At 64.4% G+C, this 14,996-nt stretch overlaps 1 protein-coding gene across 1 annotated transcript; it reads left to right on the top strand.

Annotated features, from left to right (window-relative positions):
• Nucleotides 1-3,164: 3,164 nt before the first annotated feature.
• On the top strand, nucleotides 3,165-14,283 carry MKNK2 (MAPK interacting serine/threonine kinase 2). Its single transcript, XM_036399345.2, has 14 exons — nucleotides 3,165-3,242; nucleotides 3,341-3,527; nucleotides 5,424-5,505; nucleotides 5,656-5,757; nucleotides 5,880-5,977; nucleotides 6,892-6,971; nucleotides 7,404-7,477; nucleotides 7,557-7,661; nucleotides 8,000-8,055; nucleotides 8,393-8,488; nucleotides 9,830-10,024; nucleotides 10,116-10,280; nucleotides 10,382-10,425; nucleotides 10,664-14,283. Exons 2-14 carry the CDS (start codon nucleotides 3,480-3,482, stop codon nucleotides 10,929-10,931), a joined length of 1,413 nt encoding a protein of 470 aa, XP_036255238.1. The 5' UTR covers nucleotides 3,165-3,242; nucleotides 3,341-3,479; the 3' UTR covers nucleotides 10,932-14,283.
• Nucleotides 14,284-14,996: the final 713 nt, after the last annotated feature.

Below are 14,996 nucleotides of genomic sequence, written 5' to 3'. Positions count from 1 at the left end.
CTGGCAGCCAATTCCACAGGGACCAGCACGGGGAAGGGGAGCCTTGGGAAGAGGAGCCTTGGGAAGAGGAGCCTGTCCCGGTGTCCCTGTGCCCAGAACTGTTGCCACACGGGGCTGGAAACCTCCCCTTGAGTGTTTAAGGGTCCCCTTGAGGGTCACACACCCTCCCCACTGAGGGTGTGTGACCAGCACGGGGGCAAACACGCCAAGGTCACGCCAGGGCCACACGGGGAGTGGGGTGGGCACTGAGCACACACCAGGCGTGCACAGAGGGCACGGTGACATGTGGGGACACACAGGGGATACGCGGGGACACACAGGGGACACACAGGGGACATGCCAGTAACGTGACACGCAGCCAGCACGTGGCACACGTGGCACACACGGTGAACACGCTGCCACTGCCCCAGCTTACACACCCCAGGGAACCCCCGGGGTTGGGTGAGCCCCCAGCCCGGCCCTGGGTGTCCCCCCACGCCAGGCACCCCTGGTGTCCCCAGGGCTGTGGGCCCGGCTGTGCTGCCCTGTCACTCCCATGACCTACGTGGTGGCGGGCCTGATCTGGGGATGTGTGGCTCCTCAGGAGCCCCAGCGGGGGAAGAGACCGTCCCTGTCCCCCTGAGGACCCCCCAGCAGTGGGGGCACCACCACTCACCCCCCCAAACCGGATTAACGGGGGAGCCCTCATGAGCTGCACCAACAAACAAAGGCCCGGGCAGGGCCAGGCCGGTGTGAGGGACGCAGGAGGAGCCATGAGGGCCCGGAAAAGCAGGAATGTGGCAGGTTTGGAGGGGGGGGGCCAGGAGCCCACCCTGGGGACCCCACGTCGGTCAGCACCGGGATTTGGGGCGATGCACATTCCCCCAAACAGCCCCTGCAGCGGGGGAGAGGAGGGGGGGGGCAGAGCGGGGCCGGGGGCTGCGGCAATGGGGGGGTGGTGGTGCCGATGGCTGAGGGGGCTCTGGGGGTGCCGATGGCGGTGAGGGGGGGGTCCGGGGGTGCCGATGGAGAGGGAAGGGTCCAAGGGTGTTGATAGCAGTGAGGGGGGGTCTGAGCATAGCGATGGCCGTGGGGGGGTTCCGGGGGTGCCAATAGGGGGGGGTTCCAGGGGTTCCAATGGCTGAGGGGGGGCCTGGGAGTGCCGTGACAGTGAGGGGCGTCCAGGGGGGGCGATATCGGCGAGGGGGGATCCGGGAGTGCCGATGATGGTGGCGAGGGGGGTCTGGAGGTGCCGATAGTGGCCGGGGGCCGGGTCCGGGGGTACCGATGGTGATGGGAGGGCCGGGGGTGCCGGTGGCAGTGACGAGGGGGGGCTGGAGGTGCCGATGGCAATAATGGCGGGGGTCCAGGGGTGGCGATGGCGGCGCCGGGGGTTCCAGGGGTGTCGAGAGTGCTGAGGGGGCTCCGGGGGGTGCCGGTGACAGTGCCGGGGGTGGATCCGGGGCTGCCGTGATGGAGCCAGGGCGGTCGGGGGTGCCGGTGTCGGGGGGCTCCGGCGGTGCCGGTGTCGGTGCCGGGGGCTCTGGGGGTGCCGTGGCTGTCACACGGGAGTCCGGGGGTGCCGATGGTTGTGACAAGGGGGTCCGGGGTGCCGTGGCGGTGACGGGGGGCTCCGGGGGTGCCGTGGTAGAGACAGGGGGCTCCGGAGGTGTCGGTGACGGGGGGGTCCGGGGCTGTCGATGGTTGTGACAAAGGGGTCTGGGGGTGCCGGTGTCGGTGACGGGGGGTCCGGGCTGCCGTGGCTGTCACACGGGAGTCCGGGGGTGCCGATGGTTGTGACAAGGGGGTCCGGGGATGCCGTGGCGGCGGCGGGCGCAGCCAATGCGCGGGGCGGGCGGTGAAGTCACCGCGGTGCCGCAGCCGTCGGCCCCGGCGCAGCCGCTGCGCGCACCGAGCGCGTCTGCTCCGAGCCCCCGCTGGCGTCACCCGGCGCGGGGGGGACAGGACGGGACAGGACGGGACAGGACGGGACAGGACAGTCGCACACACGCGTGGGGAGGGGCTCCCACGGGGTCACCGCGCCGGGAGGGGGGTCCTGCTCCCCACAGCCACTGGGGACAGAGGGACGTGACCCCTGCTCTGCCCCCCCCGCCGGTGCAGGCCGGGCTGAGCTCTGCCCCACTCGTGACCTGAGTGGGCTGGGGGGCTCAGGGGCCCCCCCCTCCCCTGCAACCAGGTCCTGAACACGGATCCGGAGTGTCCTTGTCCCGGTGCAGGGGGGTCCCCAAGAGGTGTCCCTGTCCCCATCCCTGTGCCCAAGCGTTTCTGAAGGGGAGGGGGGAATTGGGGTGCCTTGAGGGGGGACATTGTCCCCTAAAATGGTGCAGGGGGGTCTGAAGGATGCGGGGGTTGCCCTCCCCCACCCCGGCACCCTCAGTGGGTGCAATCTGGGGGGGACTGGGGGTGCCCCTGTGGCTGGGGGCAGCACAGGGGGGGTGGCAAAGGGGTGCAGCACAGGGGGTGCCAGGTATGGGGGTGCAGGGACCCTTCCAAGGAGTGTCCCCAGCCTCCCCCACAGCACAGGAGGGTGCCGGGGGGGGTCCCGGTCCCCGGAGCAGCACAGAGGCTGCCCCGGTGCAGCGAGGGGGGTACCCGAGGGGGGTGCGGTGTCCCCAGATGGAATCCGGGGGGGTGAGGTCCCGGGTGGGTGCCCGAGAGGGGGTGTGGGTGGTCCCGGGGGGCGTCTGGGGTGTCCCCCTTAGGGAGGCTGTTTCCCCAGTGAGTGCCCGGGGGGGTCTTTGTGTCTCCAGGAGGAATTGGGGTGTCCGGGGGGGGCTGTTTGCGTGTCCGGGGGGGTGTTTGTGTCCGGGGGGCGGGGGCGCTGTTGCTGTCCCTGTGCCCGGGGCTCTGGGGTGTCCCGGGGGGGGGTTGTTTGTTTGTGTGCCCGGGTGTGGGGGGGCACTGTGTCCCCGGGGGGGGGGGGTACGATTGTGTCCCGGCTGAGTGCCCGGGAGGGGTGTTTGTGTCCCCGGGGAGTGTCGGGGGGGTTCTGTGACCCTGGCCGGGGGTGTTTGTGTGCCGGGGGTGGCCGTTCGTGTCCCCGGCGGGGTGTCCCCGTCCCGGGGCGGCCGGGGGGGTGTCGGCGGCCCGGGGGCGGGGCGGGGCGGGGCCGCGGCCGTGCCTATAAAGGCGGCGGGGGGCGGCGCGTCCCCCCCCGGCGGCGGCGGAGCGGCGCGGAGCGGAGCGGGCGGCGGTGCGGGCTGCGGTACCACCAGCAGCGGCGGCTCTGCGGGGCCGCGCCGGTGAGCGCCGGCCCGGGGGGCTCGGGGGCGGAACCGGGCAGAATCGGGGGAGCCGCAACCGCCTGACCCCCCCCCCCCCCCCCCTCATCTCCCCGCAGGTCTCGGCCACCCCCGGACTCCCCTCCGGCTCTGCCCGTCCCTCCGCCTCCCTCCCCCCATCCCCTTTTTTTTTTTTATTTTGCCGCCCCCCCTCATTTCTCCCAGCAACGCCGCCCCCCGCCCCCCCCCCGCAGCAAGATGGTGCAGAAGAAATCAGAGATCCCGGGATTCCACCGCTCCTTCAAGGTAAGGGGCCGCTCCCCGCCCCTACCGGGATGCTCTGGGGGGCTCCGGGGCCAGGCTGCCGGCAGGGCCGGGCTGCGCCCGCATCGCTGCCTCCCCTGCCCGGGAACGGAGGGGGCCCGGCCGCTTCCTGCCCCACCCCCGAAACCCCCAAACTGAGGAGCTCCGGGGGCGCTGCCCCCAAACCGTGCGGGGGGACCCCCCTGTCCCCCCGTGCCGGAGGTCGCGGTGCTCCCGGGGGTTGGCTCAGTGTCTCCCCCCATGCCTCGGGTGGGCGCTGGGATGCTGCAGCTCCCGCGGGGATCCCCCGTGGGTGCCTTGGCTGCACTTTCCCCCCGCCCAGCTGCACCCCCTCGTCCTGGTCCGGCTGCGATGTGGGGGTGGTTTCAGGGCTCCCCAGACCCGGCCCGGTTGGACCGTGCGAGGCTCGATCGCGCCCGCCCCGGATGCCCTGGGCACCCCAAACCCGGGCCCGTCACCCCCCCCCGGTCCTACCTGCCGCTGTCACCTCGGGGGGTGCGGGGGGTCCCTGTGGCCCCGCTCCCTTCGCTTCCCCCCTTCCCGAGCCGCTCCTGGCTGTGGCTTGCGGGGTTCTTTGTTCGGTTTCTCTCCAGCTCCGGGGTGCGGGAGGGTCCCCCTAACCCCCTCCTGGTGGTGACCCCCGCTCCCGCTCGGGCGGCCTCTGGCCGGGGTTTGTGTCCCCCCGCGGTGGCTGGGGATGGAGGCGGGGGGGCACCTCGGCTGTGCTGATGGAGCCCGTGCGCAGCCTCCCATCCCCCAGACCTTTGTGTGGCAGTGCTGCGGCAGCTGGCAGGGCCCCCTGGCCCCCTACTGCCCCCCCAGTGCCCCCCTGTGCTTCCCCTGCCCTCCCGTACACCCCGTGCCTCTCCCGGAGGCCCCGACCCCCCCATCCTGCCGGGGCTCGTCCCGGGGGGGCAGCAGCTGCGGGGCGATGCTGCGCTCCCCAAATCCAGGTTTTGAGGGGGAGGAGAGCTGGGAAAATGCAGCACGGGAGAGTTTTGGTCCCGGAGATCCAAAGTGGTGGTTGGTGGGGGGGGTGATCCTGCCCCCCGTTCCCCTGGGGACCCCCGGCCCCCCCAGGGCTGCAGTAAACAGGCGCCTTCTGGGTGTTTCTGCCGGTGGCCGGGGTTGGCCGTGCTGGGGCTGGCAGCCGGCCCGGGCACCGGGCGGGTTTGGGAACGCCGCTGGAGCTGCCACCTCCACCCAAACAGATTTCATAATCCTGGGGAGGAGGGGGCCCTTTTGCCCCTAGCACTGCCCCATCCCACGGGTGGCTCAGGGGATCAGGAAGCAGAGGGTCCCCATGTCCCCTTTGGGTGCCACTGGGGTTCAGCATGGGGGAAGGAGCAGGTCCATGCCCTCCATGGATCCCAGGGTGCAGGAGGGTTTGGAGTGAGGCCTGATCCTGCCGGGTCGGGGGTGTCCTGCAGCCCAGTGGACACGATGTCCATGGAGCAGGCTCTGGCCTCTGTGACCTTGCAGGGAGCTGGGAGGACATGGAGGGGTGGCTCTGGAGCCTGTCTTGCCCTGTGACTTCTCTTCCTCCCCCTCCTACCTCACTGTGGTTCAGGTTTGGGTGGAGATTTGGGGTTGGGTTGGTGTGGGCGGCTGCGGTCCCTCTCATCATCCCCCGTGTGCTGGCCTGGGGCTGGCTGGAGGAGTGACCCTGCAGCACCATCCCCATCAGGAGATGTGGTCAAAGCCTTCCTCCTCATCCTCTGGAGCTCTGCCGTGTCCCACCATTGGCTGGTGACCTGCACCATGGGGTAGTGAGCAGAATGTGTCCCAGGAGCTGCTGGAGCATGCTGGGCTCAGGGTGGCAGCTGGTGGTGGCTGATCCAGCAGCTGCCACCTCACTCCTGCTCTTGGCTCCCACAGGGGCAAAACCCTTTCGACCTGGAGTTCGACCAGTCCAACCACCTGGAGCCCGTCTTCAACTTCGAGTGCCCGCCCCGTCCCGGTGAGTCGCCAGGGGCTCCCTCCCTGCGTGGCCTCTCCCATCCTGCCCCTGGGATCTGGGCCCTGAGGGCTTTGGGGGCAGCCCTGGTGGTGCTGGGGGAGGTGTGGGTGGACAGGGATGGCTGACACTGCTGGCTTTGCTCTGGCACAGACATGCCTTCAAGTCAACCCATTGACATCCCTGATGCCAAGAAAAGGAACAAGAAGAAGAAGCGCTGCAGAGCCACCGACAGCTTCTCGGGCAGGTTCGAAGGTGAGTGGGGCTGCTCAGGGACCCCAGGGGCTGCCCTTGGCCTGGGGCAAGGCTGGGCCCTCCTGGTGTCCCCAGGCTGTGTGCAGTGGGGCCAGCAGCTCAGGTGACCTCTCCCCTGGCAGATGTTTACCAGCTGCAGGAGGAGGTGCTGGGAGAAGGGGCCCACGCCAGAGTCCAGTCCTGCGTGAACCTCATCACCAACAAGGAGTATGCGGTGAAGGTAAAGCTGCCCTCCTCCCACCCTCTACCTCAGTTTCCATCCTGTCCTCCACTCCTGGGGCTCTCCCAGCTCCCAGGACCATCCTGTGCTGGCCCAGGACTGCAGTTCTATGGGCTGGAGGGAAGGGAGAGGGGTGGGGATGCAGCAGTGCTGGGCTGTGGTGGTGGCACATCGACCTCTGCCACCACCCAGCTCGGGCTCCTCGGTGACCTCCTTCAGCCACACTCCTCTCTCTGTCAATGAGGGCAGGCCAGAGACTAAATGAACACTTGGGATGTGTCTGGGGACTTGGGGCAGGGTGGTGCTGGTAGGATGGTGGTCTCCTGTTCACTCTAGGAAGGTTTCTCTCATGCGGGTGCTGGAGGAGGTTGGCACGAGCTTTTGGGGTCAGCATGGTGGTCCCGTGGCCCTGCACCCCTGCAGATTCTGAGCCATGGCAGAGGGGCTCTGGGATGGGCCCTGTGTCAAAAAGCAGCCAAATGCCAGGGGAGCTTTGCCTCCCCCATCGCTCCGTGGGGGCCTTTGGGTGCCCCAGAGGAGAAGCCGAGGCAGCAGGGAGGGCTGTGCTGCTGGAGTGCTCTGTGTGCCCCAAAGGGCAATGACAGCACCCATCCATCTGCCCTCCCCACCGTGCGGGGTGTCCCCCTGTCCGCCCTTGGCACGGGCAGCGAGCCCCGCCGTGCCAGCACCCAGTGGGGCATAGGGCCCTTCGCTGCTCCAGCGTCACATGGAGCTCTGCTGGCCCCGGCCCCGGAGGGAGCGGCTTGGCACGGCCGCTGCCGCTTGGCACCGGCGCCGGGAACAGCCTGTTCTGCTCCGGAGCCCCGCCCGGCCCCGCGGCTCCCCGCGCCCGAGGGGCAGCGGTGCCCCGGCCCCTCCCTGGCAGCGCTCAGCCTCCCCTCTTTGCCTTCCAGATCATCGAAAAGCGCCTGGGACACATCCGGAGCAGGGTTTTCCGGGAGGTGGAGATGCTCTATCAGTGCCAGGGACACAGGTACGGGGGGCATCCCCCACGGTGGGCACCGGGAGTGGGCTGGGAGCTGATGATTGGGTCACAGCCAGCCCGCCCTCTGCCCCACGCTCCCTGCCCCTGACCCTGCTGGCCGGTGGAGCATCCCCAGGGGACATTCGGTGGTTTGCCATGACGGCAGGGCCTCGGTGGCCAAGTTGGAGCCGAGCCGAGCCCCTGCTGTGTGTGGGGCGGGCCAGGAGGGGCTGGGAGCAATTAGGGAGGAGCGAGCCGGGCGCTGCAAGCCCCTCTCCCTCCTGGAATTCGGCCAGGGGGGCCCTGGCCGTGTGGTTTCAATCACTGCAAGCCCAGTTTTCCCATCCCACATCCCTCCCGGGGTCCTGTGCTGGATGGGGCTGGGGGGGGACCCCAGGAGGTGTTTGGGGGGATGCTGGACTGATGCCATGGTCCCTGCAGAAATGTGCTGGAGCTGATTGAGTTCTTCGAGGAGGAGGAGAGGTTTTACCTGGTGTTTGAGAAGATGAGGGGAGGTGAGTGCAGCCCCAGGGTGGGGGGAACTGGGGCAGCAGGACCCCCACGAACCCCAGCTCTGCTCTCACCTGGCCACAGGCTCCATCCTGACCCACATCCACCGGAGACGCCACTTCAACGAGCTGGAGGCCAGCGTGGTGGTGCAGGATATCGCCAGCGCCCTGCACTTTCTGCACAACAAAGGTGAGCTGGGACGCCCCAGGTGCCACCAAGGACACCCTGGGGTGTGCTGGGCCCTCCCGGGGGTGTCACTGCCTCCCCTCATCCTCCTGCCCAGGGGACAGTGCCCGTCCCAGCACGCAGGGTCAGGCCCAGCTGCATCACAAGGCTTTTTGTGGTGCAGATCCTGTTCCTCCAGTTTGGTTGGGATTTGGGGCCAGCAGCAAATTTTGCCTTTTGCCAGGGCACAGGCAGTGATTTGGGGTGGGGAGGGAGGGGTCCTTGTGCCACCCCCAGACTTTACACTATAGCAGTTCTTGTAGGAGGGGGATTTTTACCCTCATTGGCTCTTTTGCCCCCAGGGATTGCACACAGGGATCTGAAACCAGAAAATATCCTGTGTGAGAGCCCAGACCAGGTGAGCGGGGAGCAGCCAGGGTGGGTGCAGGGTGTGCTGCCTGGGGGGGGTGGGCACAGTGGGGTGATTCCTCAGGTGGGGGGTGCAGGAGGGTCCTGCCAGGGACACACACACACATGCCAGGTCCTGCCAGGGACACATCCATACACACACCAAGTCCTGCCAGGGACACACACACACCCCATATGCCACAGCACAGCGTGGTGTGAAGCTTGACACAACCTGGCATTGAGCAGCTGTGGCCTGAAAACACGGCTGTGGTCCCCGGGGGCTGCCGGCTGTGGTTCCTGCAGGATGCCAGGGGGGTCACCGACCACTCCTTCCCCTCTCTCCCCAGGTCTCCCCAGTGAAGATCTGCGACTTTGACCTGGGAAGTGGCATCAAACTGAACGGCGACTGCTCCCCCATCTCCACTCCGGAGCTGCTCACCCCGGTAAGCGTGCGAGCCCCCCTCCATTGTGGGGTCCCCGGGCACCCCCCAGCTGCCCTGCAGCCTCCAGGAGCAGGGCTATATGCACGGACACCCCCCTGCTCGTCGCTGCTGTCGCTGATGCAGCGTGTCCCCCGTCCCCCCCCCCCGCCGTGGCAGGCGAGATGCGGTTACATAACGCGGGGGGGCCGGGGGCTGGCGCAGCGCCCGGGCTGCCGTGAGCCTTAGCAACAGCCCGAGCGCTCGCCGAGCCTGCCGGGAGAACTGGGTCAGCACCGGGCTGGGGGGCCGCGGTTCCCCGGCTCGTGGGCGAGGGAGAGGGGCCGAGCCTGTGCGGCGCGGGGTGGGCAGCCCGAGAGCTGCCGGGTGTCCCCGTGTCGCGCAGATGCCATCTCCCGCAGAAAGCCGCGCTGCCCTTATCGCCAGCCGCAGGTGCCCCCTGCGGGGTATCGCCCTGCACCCCCGATTCTGGGGTGCGAACGTGCCGGGGAGGGCGGAGCCGAGCCCGTGCTGGGTGCACAACAGCCAGGACACCCCAGGCCCCCTCCTTCCTCCGCGTCCGCCTCCTCCCGGGGCGGATCCGAGGTCCTGGGGTGTCCCGAGTTTCCCCATTCTCAGCCGGGATCGGGCTGGGGGGTTGTTTTCCTGCGGTGGCATCAGCTGCTGGGGCCGGCCCCTCGTCTGGAGGCCTCTCTCGTTACGGGGCGATTATCTGCTGGCTGCAGCTCTTTTCTGCCCTGGTCACGGGGCCTGTGTGGGCTGCGGGTCATGTGCTGGAAAGCCCCAGAGTCCCTGGAGCGATAGGGGAATGGGGCCGCTGGCTCTGCCTCTCCCTGCACAGGGTTAACTCCTCCCGCCCCGGATCCTGCGCGGCAGCTCCGCCCGTGCCGGCCCGGGGAGCAGGAGCAGGCACAGCAGGCTCGTCCCACCGTGTCCCGTGGCCGCTCCCCGGCGCTGGGGCTGTCCCGCCGAGCCGGTTGGGTGGTGACAATGCTGTGGGTCCTGTGGGTCCGGCTGTGCTGCACCGTAGGGGTTGCACCCTTTAGGCTTTTTTTTTTTTTTTCCTTCGGGGTGGCAGCTGCTGTTGGGTGACCCCAGAGAGGCGGATCTGTGGCATCCTCTGCGGTGGGAAACCCAGCAGGGCGATGTGGCAGGAGCAAACCTGGGGAGCACCTTCCATTCAGAGGTGCAGCCCCGGAGATCTGGCAGGACCCTCCCAGTCCCCCCTGCCCTGTCTGTCCCCACCCTTGGGGCTCACCCCCTGCCCTGTCTGTCCCCACCCCCGGGGCTCACCCCCTGCCCTCTCTGTCCCCACCCTGGGGCTCACCCTGCCTGTCCCCACAGTGTGGCTCAGCCGAGTACATGGCCCCGGAGGTGGTGGAAGCCTTCAACGAGGAAGCCTCAATCTACGACAAGCGCTGTGACCTGTGGAGCCTGGGTGTCATCCTGTACATCATGCTCAGTGGGTACCCCCCCTTTGTGGGCCACTGCGGCTCTGACTGTGGCTGGGACCGGGGTGAGGCGTGCCACACCTGCCAGGTGAGTGGGGGACCCCAGCAGCGCCCAAACCCACGCCCAGTTTGGCTGCAGCGCTCCTGGCTGAGGCCTTGTTCTTTCTCCCCTTGCTCAGAACATGCTCTTTGAGAGCATCCAGGAGGGGAAGTACGAGTTTCCTGACAAGGACTGGGCACACATCTCCTTTGGAGCCAAAGACCTCATTTCCAAGCTGCTGGTGAGAGATGCCAAGAAGCGGCTCAGCGCAGCCCAGGTCCTGGAGCACCCCTGGGTGCAGGGGGTGAGTGTTGATGTCCCCTCCCCACTCTCTGCTCCCAAAATCCGGGGTGGGGAACATCTGTCTGCACAACCCTGGCTCTGACTGGCTGCATTTTGTTGCAGTGTGCCCCGGACAATACCCTGCCAACCCCCATCATCCTGCAGAGGTGAGTGGGCTCCAGCCCCCTGAATCCTGACTCCACTCCTCAGCACTACTGTCTGTTCCTTCTGCTTTTTGGGGGCTCTGCCACGACTCTGTGTCTGGGCAGCCCTGCCACTTTGGGTTTGATTTTTGGTGTCTGAGCAGTCTGGCATGGCCAGCATGTGAGGAGGGACACCTGGATATTTGATCCCAACCTCCCTCCAGCCCCCCACACCCCAGCTGAGCCCGTGCCTCCCCTGCAGGAACAGCAGTGCCAAAGAGCTCACCTCCTTTGCTGCTGAGGCCATCGCTGTCAACCGCCAGCTGACACGGCATGACGAGGACGAGGAGGAAGAGGCGGAGGAGGAAGCACGACCCATCATCATCAAAGCTACCTCACGGGCCATGCAGCTCTCCCCCCCCTCTGAGTCCAAGCTGGCCAAGCGGCGGCAGAAGAGCAGCCTGGCCAAGGCAGTGGCCTCTGGGCAGCACCTGGTGGCCCCGCTGGTCCTGGTGGCCGACCAAGCCTGAGTGGTGCCCCTCACACCTGCTGTACCCCATGTCTCCCCTTCTCCTCCTTTCTTTCTTCCCCTTTCCCTCCCTGACCCCACCGTTTCTGGCTAGTGACAAGATCAGGACTCGTCCCTGTGGCTGGTTTCCAAGGTTTTGCTGATCTTGTAGGTCTGGGGGTGGGAGGGTTTAAGATCTTTTTTTTTTTAAAGGTATAAAATCAAGTGTGAGGTTGCTTCACCCAGGGCACACTCAAGGACATCTGACAGACACACGGACTTTTGTTTCCCAGCTCTTGGTTTCTCCTCTGACATTTTCCCCCTCCCTGACACCAAAGGACTCTTTGTATCCGCGGCTGCTTTGACGATTTCAGCTCATTTCATACTGTGAACAAAAGACCCTCGGTCGCATTTTCAACAACGGGAGTTGTGTTTTAACCTCGTCCCTCCCCTCGGAGCTGCAGGTTTCTCTCCTTGTTGGGGTAGATCCCACAAAAACCCCTTGCTAGGGGTCTGGGAGGCACCTCCCAGCTGTGGGAGGTGTGGGGAGCCCCTGTGTCCTGTTCTTGGGGGTGTCCCCAGCTCAGCTCCAGGGGGACACAGTGCAGGGAACAGCTCGGGCTGGGGAGAGACGGTGCCAGCAAGGGAGCAGCGCCCATCCCACCTTCTCTCCTCGGCATCCTGCTTCCAGAATAAGCTATTCACCTCTTTTCTTTTTGCCTTTTTTTTTTCCCCTTTCCTTTTTAATTACTGTTGGTTTTAAACTGCCAGCTGTGCTTCTCTACAGGGCACAGAGAGATGTCTTCCTTTCCTCCCACGCTCCGGCTGGCGGCTCCCTGGGGATGCATGGGTGCTCTTGTGCCAGGTCAGGTGTTGCACCCCGGGTTTTGGAAGGGCTGGTGGCTGTGCCCCTGGGGGAGGTGCATGGGGGATGAGGTGTTCAGGGTGGCCAGAGCAGCCAGAAACACCCTCTGGGAATTGTGTGCTCTGTGGAAAGCAAGGACCCCCTTACAGAGCATCAGGACCTGCTGCAGGACAGTGAGACCTGCCGTGGCTTCAGGCTGGCCCCGAGGCTGCCGTGGCAGGAGGCTCAGGGGGCACAGAGGGTGCCCAATGCCCCAGGGGTGCCAGTGGGTGAGCAGTCAGGCTGGTGGCAGCACCCAAAGGCCAGGGCATGGGGGAGCAGCCTGGGGACAGCTCGGGATGTGGGGCTGGAAGGTTTGGGGTCAGAGCAGCAGGGTGTTCAGCAGGGAGAGCCGGTGTGGGTGGTCATGCACGTGCATCCCTGCTCACGTGTGTTCAGCCATGCATGGTGTTGTCCTTTCCTTGGAGTTTGCTTCAGGGGGGGAAGGACTCGGGATGCTGAGTTGGGGCGAGGCCCTTGGTTGGTTTCTGGGTCTGTCCAGGGGCGCTCAGGGCCAGACCAGCCTCCAGATCCCCCTGGCACCCCCTGCTCCCTGCCACAGGCACTGCTTGGGGTTGTGCCACCAAGCTGTGCCTGCTGCCAGCCCCCACCCCGCTGGGAGGGCAGTGCCCCCTTCACAGCCTCCTCCTGTCCTTTCTGACTCAGTGCTTTGAGCTTTATATTTTGCAAAAGCAGCCTCGGCCCATCGTGTGCACAGGTGAGGGCTTGGGAGCTCTGAGCTGGGGAACAGACTTCCCTGGGTCTTCAGCTGAAGACAGTTGCTGTCTCTGGAAAAAAAAAAAGAAAAGAAAGTTCTCCCTTTTATTTTAAGACTGCTGACAGCAATACTATGCAATATATGTTGTTTTTTGTTTCAGGGAGGTGTGTGTGTTATCTTGGGAGATGATGATCTCGGGTGTTGATGGAGTTTAGGGCAGGGGCCATCTTCTCTCACCCTTCCCAGCCTTTCTGCTGACCCAGGGGGCTGGGGAGGGTGACTCCATCCCCATCCCACCCCCAAAACTGCCTCGCACTTGTGATCTCCCTCTCCCCTGTGTGTCCCCAGTCCCACTGTGCTGGGTGGGGAGGAGCAAGGCAGTGGTGAGGGGAGACCCTCCCCGCAGGCACCAGGACACCCTGGAGAGGCCTCCTTTAACAGGAAGAAAAAAAAAATCCATCTTGATTGTACGTTGTTACTTTTTATAGCTTATTTTGTTTTATCAGTTGTAGATAATTCCTTGTTGTCTTATATTAAGAAATACTTGAATGATGTACAGTACGCGATGCCTTGAGCTGGTATTGTGAAGCTATCGTTGATGCTGCACGCTGCAGCCTTTTTTTAAAAAACAAAAAAATCATGGGAAGGGGATGGCAGGGGGATGTCTCCAAAATTTATCTGTCCCCCATGCTGCTTTTGTTGGCAAACTGAGTTTCCCCTTTTCCCCCACGCATAAGAGCGATCTCTTTTATATCTCTAAATATAAAGTACACCACACACTCTGGGGAAGGCCTGGGTGACCCTGCCTGTGTCCCGTGGGTGTCCTCGGCCGGGGATGTGCAGCCAGAAGATGCTGTGGGAGTTTGTGGGACTTGGAGGACGTGCTGGGAGCATCCGAGCTCAGCCTGGGCTCGGCTTTGCATTTTGGGTAGGGTTTGGTGTGGACCCGGCGCTCCTGGCGTGGTACTGGGGGGTGCCCCAAGGCCAGGTCTGTGCATTGGTAGAGAATCTTTAAATGCCTCTATGGACTGGAAAACCTCCAGCCTGGCTGGTGGCAGTGCTGGGCACCCACAGGTGCCCTGGCAGGGCAGGCATGGCTGGGGACGCCCTTGTGCCAGGGCCAGACGTCCCCTCCCCGCTGCCAGCGCCTCTCCCGGGGCGGTTTCCAGACAGATGCTCCCGTGGTCCAGCACCAGCGACCCCCTCTCGCCAGCACCCTTCCTCCTCCTCTTCCTCTTTCCAAACTTTCCCCCCCATAGAGCATCTATCTTGGAAACCAACTTCAAAAATATTTTTTTTTTAAGCTGGAAATGTTAAGTGTTTTTGCTTCCTCCCCTTCCCCCCCACCCTTCCTCCAGCCAACTAACTCGACTTAGAACTGGTTAGAAATGTTTACTGTGAAGCTAACTCTTTTTTATCAAACCAGGAGAAACTTTCTCCACTTTACAATTGATGAAGACTGCCAAAGCTGGTTCAACAAGAGTCACGTTAACGCACTGTTGGTTTGTGCAACAGCTGCCTCTGCTCAGGGGCTGGCTGGGAAATAAAATAAAATATTAAAAAAAAAAAAAAAAGGACAAAAAAACAAAAACAAAAAAAGGAAAAAAAAACAAACACACAAAAAGAAGCACTTTACTGTATGTACCAGGTGATCTGATACAGCTGAATTGAAGTTTTCCTTTATAACAATTGTTGATGCCAGAATTTTGTATTCTGTTTTGTAAGAATTTAATAAAAATGCATTGAGACCTATATGCTGGGCAGGTGGCTGTGGCAGGTGGGACTTGTTGGATGAGGGCTTTGGGGAATTGGGTGGCTCTCTGTGCAGGGGCTCCTCTCCCCATAATCCTTCCCAGCCCACTTGTTCCTTCCCAGCCTGCTGCTGGCCCAGGGGGCTGGGATGTGGCTGGGGTGGGAGGCCAGGAATAGGGGCTGGCAGAGGCTCAGGCCCTGACTCACTTTTCCCAGCGGATGGTGTGATCCTCTCAATCCCAATGGGAGCTGGAGGTCACGGGGCAGGGCTCTGCTCCCTGCCAGCTGCACCCAGCGGCCTTGGGACTGCCCTGCCACCCCCAGAGACACTCCTGGCACATCCTCCCCACCCCTCCATGGGTCAGGGGCCAGAGGGGGACACTGAGGCAAGAGGAAAGTGTGGTGGGATAGGGAAGGCAGTGGGGACTGGAGGCTGGGGATCAGGGTGTGGGAAAAAGGCTGTAGAGGCCCTGCTGAGCTTTCTTACATGGACAAGGCAAGACCTTGTGGCATTTAAAATAAAAATTTAAAATCCTGACTTCTCCTGCCCTGCTGCTATGCTGGGGGATGGAGCTGGATCCCTCTGGATGCCATTGCCACGGTGCTGCTGCCCTGGCAGAACCCCATCCATGGCACCCCAGGTTTGGGGAATGGGCTGTGGGCTCTGCCATGGAGCAGCTGCTGCTCCCAGCTGTGAGCTGAGAGAGCCCCAC

The sequence above is a fragment of the Molothrus ater genome, chromosome 26 (assembly GCF_012460135.2).
Source record: "Molothrus ater isolate BHLD 08-10-18 breed brown headed cowbird chromosome 26, BPBGC_Mater_1.1, whole genome shotgun sequence".
NCBI classification, from domain to species: Eukaryota; Metazoa; Chordata; class Aves; order Passeriformes; family Icteridae; genus Molothrus; species Molothrus ater.
This window is presented reverse-complemented; position numbering and strand designations above follow the sequence as displayed.

What these genes read in the sequence shown, in the direction of transcription:
- MKNK2 (XM_036399345.2), top strand. Translation starts at nt 3,480, where the DNA reads ATGGTGCAGAAGAAATCAGAGATCCCGGGATTCCACCGCTCCTTCAAG. An exon ending in CGAGTGCCCGCCCCGTCCCG is followed by an intron (nt 5,506 to 5,655) that starts GTGAGTCGCCAG and finishes GCTCTGGCACAG; the next exon opens with ACATGCCTTCAAGTCAACCC. An exon ending in TGTGTGAGAGCCCAGACCAG is followed by an intron (nt 8,056 to 8,392) that starts GTGAGCGGGGAG and finishes CTCTCTCCCCAG; the next exon opens with GTCTCCCCAGTGAAGATCTG.